This window comes from Rhynchophorus ferrugineus, unplaced genomic scaffold (genome assembly GCF_030347505.1).
Source record: "Rhynchophorus ferrugineus isolate W39M unplaced genomic scaffold, kcgeb_rfMv2 rfM1, whole genome shotgun sequence".
Taxonomy (NCBI): domain Eukaryota; kingdom Metazoa; phylum Arthropoda; class Insecta; order Coleoptera; family Curculionidae; genus Rhynchophorus; species Rhynchophorus ferrugineus.
In genome coordinates, this window is record NW_027472580.1 from 95,923,949 (window position 1) to 95,934,895 (window position 10,947).

The 10,947-nt window shown below is 35.1% G+C and overlaps 1 protein-coding gene and 1 long non-coding RNA gene across 4 annotated transcripts in view; one reads left to right on the forward strand and one right to left on the reverse strand.

Moving 5' to 3' along the window:
* LOC143193104 (soluble guanylate cyclase 89Da) overlaps positions 1-8,780 on the forward strand; it is a 65,058-nt gene extending 56,278 nt beyond the window's left edge. Inside the window, exons 9-14 of one of the 2 annotated variants that reach the window (XM_076399069.1) lie at positions 2,470-2,638; positions 2,696-2,839; positions 5,167-5,320; positions 5,659-5,768; positions 8,394-8,486; positions 8,561-8,780. In XM_076399069.1, coding sequence (XP_076255184.1) covers positions 2,470-2,638; positions 2,696-2,839; positions 5,167-5,320; positions 5,659-5,768; positions 8,394-8,486; positions 8,561-8,623 — 733 coding nt within the window. In that variant the 3' untranslated portion in view covers positions 8,624-8,780. Of the gene's footprint in view, positions 1-2,469; positions 2,639-2,695; positions 2,840-5,166; positions 5,321-5,411; positions 5,546-5,658; positions 5,769-8,393; positions 8,487-8,560 lie in introns of those variants that run through there. The other variant, XM_076399078.1, reaches the window with a different exon arrangement.
* LOC143193260 (uncharacterized) overlaps positions 1-10,947 on the reverse strand; it is a 74,020-nt gene that overhangs the window by 46,986 nt on the left and 16,087 nt on the right. The gene's annotated exons all lie outside the window — the stretch shown is intronic.

Consider the following 10,947-nt stretch of genomic DNA (forward strand, 5'->3'; position numbering starts at 1 on the left):
TCCATGAAAAATGTAGAAAAACATGGGAGAAGTGGCAGACTGAATGTATCTTATCTTGTAATTATCTTATAATCGAAGAGTTTAGAGTATAAGCATTCTAATATTGTGGTTAATAAAATATTTTTAACAAATAAATTCAACCAGTGTCAAAAAATAAATAAGGAACTCACTAAAAATTAAAAAATAGTCAAACTTAGATTTTGAACACAAAAAAACACATTTTAAAATAAAATATGTACGTAATAATCGTTGTAATAATTAAATAAAAATAAACAAAAACCTTATTTAACCTATCTACTACACGTATTTTATATCCTATATATATACAATTTAGTCTAATACCTACCTAAACCTTTCATTCTATTTACAATATTATTTTAACTACTATGAACTGACTACTTTGAAGTCGGTACCGAACCCAAACAGTTTTAATTTTTTGTATATGTCACAAAATTATATTATTATTTTGGTATGGTTTGGCACTGAATGGTTTTTGCAGCCAATGACTTACAATAACATTACATAAATATCTGATTATTTTAGATAAATAATATGTAAAAATTTTGTACGTGCCTTTAAAATTCTTTCGATTACCCCAACAGATTCTGGTTCTTTCATCAAATACTAGAAAAAGAGTTGGCATGAATGTATTGTATTTATGGGAAGTTGTTTTGAAAGGTACAATATAAGTGTAAGAAAATAACACAGTGTGATATATCAAATTCGTAATTTTTAGGTGGATAGAAATTATCAACGCATATATTTACTTGGAGTAAATGATTTCAAATACAAATAATGGAAGTTTTAAAACTAGGAACAACAAAGAACCTATTTCAAAAGCTGCAAAAAATTATATGAAACTTCAGGAGATGGAATTTCTATTCAATCAAATTATCGAGCTTCCGAGGGCGGTAAAATAGCTACTAAAAAAACCCAAACATAAACGAATAACGATCTTATCAGTCTTTATCAGGGTGTATATATAAAAAACCGGTAAACAGAGGGAAAATCCTCAACTAGCTTTCAAGTATTCTCGAGAAACCCTAAGAAATAATTCACAGAAGAGTTTGAAAGTCCATAAACAAAAAGTAAACGGTTGTAGGGTCAAAATTAAAGGTTGACTTGAGGGTAGGGGGAGAGTTCGTTTCTATATAGGGGATGCGTGAAAAATTATCTACGTTTCCTCAATTGTAGTTTGCTGAAATACATTTCAATATATTACATATGTCATGGAGTTTCTTTGGGGTTTCATCTGCGTCTGGCCCTTAAGAGTACAGTTCCAGTCATGACGACATTTCAGCATAATCACATTCTGTCATCTTCATGTATAGTTTTATCTTTCCCTTTATAAGTCATTGCTTTATCGAAATTATGCCTTTGTACGTATTCAGACCTTTAGCAACGAGTCAGTAGCAACCAAAAACTGACCTAAGCATTTACTGCCATTTTACTTTACATAACATATATTTCCCTCAAGACGCTTAATTATGTTCCGTTAAAATAACAGTAGTAGAGCTAAGTCACAATTTGTGTACTATTATAAGCGATGGGAAGATGGATGCTACATGAAGTGAGTGACACGAAAATTGAAACATCATCAGTGAAATTTTGAAGAAAAATTGATTTATTTAAAAAACCCCAAGCTAGTCTATCGACTGCAAGGCCAACTAGCTCTTGTTACAAGACCATGTTATGTGTCTGATGAGACCAGATCACATATTATGAATTGTTGAAACCTGGAGAAACATTTAATATCGCATGGACATCAGATGATCAATTTGAATTGGGTATTGATCGAAAAATGTTCATCGAAATAAGTGTTGAAATTGCTTGGATGGGAACCGGCCCTACTCTCCAGACTTGGATCCATCCGACTACCATCTTTACGCGTCGGTGGGGCACATATTTGCAGATCAGCACTCTGTCGGCTTCAAAGAAGTTAAAAAAATGTCTCGATGAATGGTTTAGACCACAGGAGAAATTAAATAAATTTGTTGAGATCATTTGCTTGAGAGATGGGCAAAATGTATATAATCAAATGGCTAATAATATCAATAATAATTTGAAATACGTGTTGAATATACATTGTAATTAATGTGTAATCTTTAACGAAAAAAAAACTATTACTGATACATCTGGTATTTAGGGCCTTTATAATAGAGAGCTCTTCTGTAAGAATGTCAAAGCAGTTGCAGTATTTTTTATTCTGTTAACTGTTAAATATTCTGTTTTCTGTTCTGTCAAAAAATATTGTGATCAATTGTACTTTTAGAGGTTTTATTATTTATTATTATCTTTGTCTAACTTTCTGGCTCCATTAAAGAATTCGAAAAGGACAAGTTTGTTCCTAAAGTTCTAAGAAAGTACCATTTCGTATTCAAAAAATGGTGGTGGATGCCTTGTTGAATAAAAATTATTTGGAAAAATATGCTTGGCTTTACAACATGAATTTACAACACATTATTCCAGATTAGAACTGATGTTCGATAAAGCGGAACAAAGAGCCAGTGAGCTGGAAAACAACTTAAGTTTGTTGGAGATATGGAAGACGAGAGGCGACGAATTACTCTACTCCATGATACCGAAACCTGTAGCTGACAGACTTAGATCCGGTGACAGCCCACTGAGTACCTGTCAAGTAGGATCATCGATTTTAATTTTTTTTTTGAGCGATTAACAAACTTTTCTTTTTCAGAATTTCGATGCGGTTACTGTGATGTTTTGCGAGCTGGTGGGATTCAACTCATCGACGGTGGAGGACGCCATGGAGTTGGTCAGCACGATGAATGCGGTATATTCCTGTTTCGATTCGCTAATGGACACTTTTAATGTATATAAGGTAAACAAGGCTAATTTATTCCTACCCTTATTGGCCCAATAATGTGCCCAATGGGCAATAACTATTTCTTAGGATAATTATTATATATAATACATGACATGTAGACGATCACTTCAGTAAGTGGTCTCCTACGTAAAATATGTTATTCTAAATCTTGCTCTAAATTATATATCTGTCCATTGATCAGATCGGATGGTAGGAAATATTCTGGACTATGCACTTCGCTGTTATTACTAATTTGGAACCGTTGAATAGATTTGTTAAATATCAAATATCCCATAATTGGATTCCGTATGCCTAAAGGGGTCCAAATTATCTATTTGCGAAGCAATAGACTGTTACTTAAAGATAATTTAAGATAATTATATAATAAGCTATATTTTACGATACGATAAAGATAATTTACTGTGATGTTGTGTTTCCTTCATACCTTGTTAATCGCTCTGCTGTTCTCTGAAGAAACGATACGACTGCTAGGGAAATTAATTTGGTCTTATTTGCTTGGTCTGGTTGACCCTTTAATTTATATATTTACATATATATTCGAATATCAGTCGCTTAACTGTCAAGTCTAACATTTATCCTGCTGGTTTCGATTCATCAGGCATTGTCTCTATTAATTTTTATTGTTTGTAATGGGTGCTAATTAATTTAATCACTCAAATTAAGTGCTACTAAATGTTGTTCGATAGAGATTAAAAGCTAGTGGCTAACAATAGACAATAAAAAATAATATAGCACTTTTTCAATATAAAATAAAAAAAAACAATTCTAAATAATTTAATGGATGTATATTAAAAACAAATGGCTAAGGAATAACAGAAATTAAAACACAAACAAGGTGAAAATATATCCAGAAATATTGTGCTACAAGTAGTAAAAATGGGTCAATGTTTTTAATAACTAGATCTTCCTCTAGATCTAGATCTTAGAAATTTTATTTAAAGCACTGTCTAATGTTGGCTACAATTGAACAAGTAGAATTCTGTTGAAATGACACATGTTTTGTAACTTTTTGATGTTAGTATTGTGTACTTTATTATTACACAAAATAAATATACAATTAAACTGAGAAGTCCCCGACCTACCATAGTAAAACACATTTTTTTGGCGAAATTAGTTTTTTTATTCGACATAATTCCCTTCAAGGGTGATACACTGATTACAGCGACCCTCCTTTTTCCTTCAACTTTTCAATGCTATTTTTGTGGTTTAGTCCTTTGCTTCAAAATAGGCCTCAGTTTCGGTGATCACCTCTTCATTCGACGAAAAATTCTTCCCAGCGAGCATTCTTTTCAGATCTGAGAACAGGAAATTGTCGCTGGAGGCCAGATCTGGAGAATACGTGGATGAGGAAGCAATTCGAAGACCAATTCATGGATTTTTGCCATCATTTTCACTGACTTGTGACACGGTGCATTGTCTTTGTGAAGCAGCACTTTCTCTTTCTTCAAATGCGGCCGTTAGGCGATTTCGTCCATCAAACGGTCCAATAACGCTATGTAATAGTCGCTGTTGATGGTTCAGTTGATATCTTTAAAGTGTCTGCTATTTCATTCAAATTCAATTTAAGGTCATTCAAAATTATTTTGTGGATTTTTTAAATGTTTTCTTCGGTAACAACCTCTTTTTTGCGTCCACTGCGTTCACCGTCTTCGGTGCTCATTTTATCACCTCTAAACTTAGCATACCCATCCTTGATGGTTGATTTTCCTGGAACAGTGTCCGGAAACTCGGTATTAAGCCAAATTTTTGCTTCACCTGTATTTTTTCCCTTCAAAAGGCAATATCTTCTTAACGCGAAATTCCTTTTTATCCATTTTTTTCACAATAACAAAAGTTGCTTCACTCAAAATGCTATAATTCACAAACTAATGATCCGACAGCTGTCAAATTTAAACACGCATCTTTTGGGGGTTAGGGTTAACTTAAAAAAATATGGATTTAATTCTAGTAGCGCCATCTATCAGGCCGGGGACTTTTCCATTGACCTATTACTTCCAAAGATATAATTGATGACTATAGATATAGATGAAAATTATAGTTTTTGAATTATTACATCGTGCATTATATATGTCTAATACAGTCTCTGTTGTACGAAAGTGGGATGAGTGTCTCTTAATAATAAGTGAATATGTGTTTCCCAAAATAATTATGCTTTAACATAAATATGTCATTTTAAAAACGAGCGTTACTGTTTTTGCACGTCTAATATTGTGTTGTACGATTTCTCGACTAGAAGATTTCTAATATTAATTAAGTTAAACCGTTATTCGAGAGACTAAATATATTTTAACTTTTTTCAAGCGACATTAATTATGTTTTAGGTAGAGACCGTTGGTCAAATATACATGGCAGTTTGTGGAGCACCAGAACCGACATCCTTACACGCCCAGAACGTTTGCGACGTCTCCTTGTGCATGATACGCCACGTGAAACAGCTCCAGATACCATCGGGCACCAAAGTGGATGTTCGGATAGGTATTACGTTAATTAAAGAAACTTTCCGAATTTTAAACATTTTTCTTCGTGTACATTTTCCATTTCAATATAATTTACATTATTATTATAGGACCGTAATTTAATCTTGGCCAAGAAAAAACCTTCCTCGCATCAATCCGGTTTTTGATTGGCGTTTTTCCAATTTCCAACGGGATCGGCGGCGGTGAGCGGGGGAAAGGGACGAGGGGCAGGGGGTTCGCGTTAAATTGGGAAGATCTTCAACCACACGGAAAATTCGTTTAAGGAGCGGGGGGTTGGGGAACAGACCGCATTTTTCCGAGATAAAACCGTCAGCATTAACATTATCTCTTTTGTAGGGGTTCACTCGGGACCAGTCGTGGCGGGGATTGTGGGCATCAAGGTGCCGCGATACTGTTTCTTTGGCGATACCGTCAACACCGCCTCCAGGATGCAGTCCACTAGTGCGGTAATAATTTTTCATTGATTCGATGGAGTATTTTCGGATTATTTATGCCGTTGGTTGATTGGTGATAAGGTTATTTCAGTTTTAGAGCGAATTCCTATGAAACACCACGTAATTCTGTCTGTAGTTGCTAGTTGAGAGTCAATTTTAACTATATTAAGGGCAATATTTGTGTTTGGAGCCTAAAACATGTTAATTTGTCATTAAAAATTATTTTATTGTTCCTAACATTTTATTACAATTTATACCAATTTATTGGTTTATTCAATGTACAAAAATTGCAATTACCGCTAAATTCCTAACAGGTCAATTGAAAGGTCCCCGGCCTAGCATAGTAAAACACACTTTTTTTGGCAAAAGTATTTTTTTTTATTCAACATAATTCCCTTCCATAAGGGTGATATACTGATCATAGCGACCCTCCAACTTTTCGATACCATTTTTGTAGTACGCTTTGTCCTTTGCTTCAAAATAGAAAAATTTCTTCAGAGTGAGATATGAGAAGGAAATAGTCGTTGGGGGGCAGATCTGAAGAATACGATGGATGATGAAGCAAATCGAAGCCCAATTCATGGATTATTGCCATCGTTTTCACTGACTTGTGATACGGTGCATTGTCTTGGTGAAGCAGCAGAAAGTGCTTCAAGTGCATTTTCTTCAAATGTGGTCGTTTTTTGGCGATTTCGTCCTCCAAAGGTCCAACAACGCTATGTAATAGTCGCTGTTGATGGTCCTTCCTATTTCAAGGTAGTCAAGGAAAATTATTCCATGCGCATCCCATAATACAAACGCCATAATCACCACCTTAGCATACCAATCCTTGATGGTTGATTTTCCTGGGGCAGTGTCCGGAAACTCGGCATCAAGCCAAGTTTTTGCTTCAACTGTATTTTTTCCCTTCAAAAAGCAATATTTTATCAACACGCGAAGTTCCTAACGGGTGAGGTAGTACTTCCCATTTTAATGTTTCCGAGTATATTTTCGCAGGTTTTGCAATATGTGCTCAAGAATAACATTGTTGTGTCTTTTTCCGGCCGTTTTTTTTGCACAATGCTGGTCTCAAATGCATCAATTGTAGTCGATAGAGATCCCCATTGATTGTTTCATTGAGTAATGCCATCAAATCCTCGTCTTCAGGTTTTTTTGGCTGCCCAACATTCTCTATGTTTTCGGTATCAAAATAAACACTTTGAAAACGTCAAAACCACTATTTACATGTTGAAATCGATGAAGTATAGTTGTCATAACATTTTCATAGCATTCACTTTTTCTTCATAATTCACCTTCAGCCACTTTTTCCTTTTTTTAATCTGTATAAATTGGGACATTTCCAATGCAATGAAAACTGTTTGTTCTTTTTGTTGTGAAAATGAAAAGCTTTCTTCACGCTTCGACGAAATGATACATAATGAAAACCGAAGCCTGTCAGTGAGACTTCAACTTGAAGTTGGTTACAAATGTACCCGATGAGATTTAATAACACTATCGGCTATAAATCCTTGAAAATTAATTTATAGGCTTGATTCTTTGGAAATGTCAGATAGTGTCTCAGTGATGACTTAAATATCAGTATGTTGATTTACTACTCAATTTTATGCTATTAGAGTGTATTTATGTAGTACGTTGATAACATCGATATAAGTGATATATTTCGTATATATATATATATATATATATATATATATATATATATATATATATATATATTAGTATATATATTATTAGTATATATATTATTATATATATATTATTAGTATATTATTATAGTTATTATAATAATAATCGTTAAATAAGAGAAGACTCGAGCAGTTAAATAATGTAAAATTGTCTGATTTACAACATGACGACCTAAAATGTTGGGATTAAAAGATTGGGATAAAAATTAAAAAATTAAATTATTATTAAAATTATTATTAAAATTATTATTATTATTAAATTAAAAGATTAAAGGATTAAAGGATTAAATTAAAAGATTTGTCAACAACATAACGTTCAAGTAGTAGACATTTTGTATCAGTATATTTTTTCCTTAACTAAATAAGCATCATTTGAAGGGTAGTTAAGTTCCAAGAATTTCGAAGCCAGGTTTATAAGTACGGCAGGTGCGATAAAACTTCTCAACCAAGTGATTTTAACACTTCTTTGACTGATTTTACTGTACAATACGTTAACTGTTTCTCCAAGTTTAAACAGTTCGTAATATACGACACCAGTATATCCTCACTAGATAAAGAGCCTGGTATTGTGAGCAAAAAACCTACGAATAAGCGAACGTTTGTTTAAATTTTTGTTTTATTTTGTCAATAGAATAAAATGACATGTATCAAATCATTGCTTACTCATCGCTAGTGGAATCTGACACATCCAGTAAGCAATATTGTTTATACTTAATTTCTAATAGTATAAATCTACACCGCGCTTTTCTTCTACGCCAAAAAACACCGAATTCAACAGCGCACTAGGAAACCGAAATTACTTTCATGCCAATCCCGTATAATTCCGAAAATGCTCCATACGAAGAGCCCGTATGAATGATTGAAAAGGGGGGAGAAAGACGGTACAAACAAAAGAAGAGTAGAAAAAAGCGCGTTAATAAAAAATAACGGTTTTATATTCTTTCTGTCCCAGCCGGGAATGGTCCATATCTCCGATTCCACGAAACAGTCGCTGCTTCCCGGCGACAAATACATCATAACGACGCGGGGCGTCGTGAAACTGAAGGTAAATCCTCCCGATTTTATCATCCGGTCCCGTTTGTTCCAGCTGAAGCTCTCTTTTTTCTGTTTTCGATCCAGGGCAAGGGCGAAGTCGAGACATACTGGTTATTCGAGAACGATCTCACCGACGGCATCGACTAGTTGCGGACGCGGCGATGGCCCCACGATACACATTCCTTGTCATTAAATATGGAAAACTATTTGGAGCACCCTCGGCATAATAAAAAGAGGACAAAAAACGATATTATTAACGTACACAGCACCGATGTAACTGCTGAAATAAAATATTTTAATAACACCCATTGTAATTTATTTTTACATAGTTCCTACACATTACACAGATCATCTATCGATCACAAAAACCATTCCTCAACAGCCTCGATATAACACGAAGATCCAATAACAGCATCAAACAAATTTCAAACACACTTGAATAAAATATAAAGTAACTGAAAACATGGCAAATCAAAATAATCTAAATCAGTTAATATTAAAAATCTGCAACTTTTCAATACGAAGGATGCCAAATGTCTTGACGTGCAGCTAGATCGATGCCTATCTTGGAAGAAGCACAACGAGCAAAACGAAAACAACTCGGAGTTAAACTAAAGGGATAGGCAAAATAACATGAACACTATGCAATGAGAAATAGTCTATTCAAAGTTTATTTGTATATGCGTCATCAATCATGTTGTCATGCGTCAACGTCTTGACGTCACAAATTTCGGTGACGCATATACAATGTGTGGCTGTCGATGCGATTGTTGGAAGGAATTTGCACTGGAACTGAAAACACTGGTTGAATAAAATTGGTTTATTTCGATATTGAATTGTGGTGATGTCAGGCCTCTTCTTCTTATCGCGAACTGGCCACAGAATAAGACTGACCAAAAACGATCAAGGGCACGTAGAAAAATAGACAGCAGATTCATATATCTTTCGACGTCCAAGCATCTTAATTCAATCAACAATCATCTATTCAATAATCAAACATTCATACATTTTCATTAGTTAATTAGTTGTATAATAGTTAGTGTTATTAATAAAGTGTTAAGGAAAAATAGTTTCATTCAATAAATTACACCAAGAGCTCCATAGAATGATACATGTGGTCGACGGGAGAATGGATAGGATATCAGGTTAAGGTAAAGGAAGTACGGTAGCGCTGTGGAAATGGTACTGTTACAAGGGAATAGAGAAAAAAAGAAAGCGAGACGTTGTCGCCACCATTGCCAACCTTTGAACTTGCTGTAGATGAATGCGTGGTGGCCTAAAGGGTCGTAGTGGTCGCTACATCACTCCCCTCCTAGTGGAGCTGCTGTGGAATGTACCTCTATGTGGTGCAGGTTCCGGAGTGCACCCGTAATCACGTACTGAATCGCATAGTGACTACTTATGAGATGGGGATTCCAACCTGAGTGAGGAGTTTTACGGGATTAGATGCCATCGAAGTTGTAGCAGGACGTCGTTCGTCTTAGGGTGTTCCGATTTGTTTGAGGGTACCTATAAGAGTGGTGCCTTACGTGTCTCGTTTCGTGATGCAAGGATGTTCATGTATTAATGTTATGCATGATGGGCTTCTGTGGTTTTCGTCCATCGCGTTAGCCTCGTGGGATAACGTCGACCATGTGATGTTGATGGGTTCCGTTCCCTGTGCTATTCTTCCATGCACGTGTCGAGCACCTGTTGAGTGGCTTATGTTGAGCTGGTTTGTCAGTTAGGCACTTCGATCATGTCGGGGTCACCAATTGTAGGAATATGTGGCTTATGTTGATGCTTTTGTTTGTCCAAACACTCACTACTATTTTATGGAAGGAATTTGCACGGGAACTGAAAATACTGGTTGAATAAAACTTGTATACTTCGATATTGAATGTTACATGCGGTCGACGGGAGAATGAACAGGATATTAGGTTAAGTAGAGGAAGTACAGTAGCGCTGTGGAAGTAGTACAAGGGGGTAGAGAAAAGAGAGCGAGACGTCGTCGTGGTGGCCTTTTATAGCCGAGAACCGCATGGTACCAATCCACCAGCGTTGCCAACTTTTGAACTTGCTGTAGATGAATGCGTGGTGGCCTAAAGCGTCGTAGCGGTCGCTACAAACTTTATAAGAAATTTTGGTGAAAAGTTTCGCGACGTCCAACATCTAAATATCGCCACAGTGTTTCTGTCACCGCAAATTTAATCACTACCTTGCGGGGGTTGCAAGAATATATTGGCTTAAAGCTACTTAACAGATTATTTTTATATAATTTATTGAATTTTACATAATAAATTTATTTCATAAATTAAATTGTGTTTTACTTAAATTTCATTGGTCAATTAAACGTGGTGTCAGGACTGTCACATATCAAATTTTATCAAAGAGTCAATCAAATGTTTTCGAAGCAACATGTTTTTCTTATAAGTGCCTATAAAGGCGATTTAAATTGACCAATTGAATGGCAGATATAATCCCATCAGGAT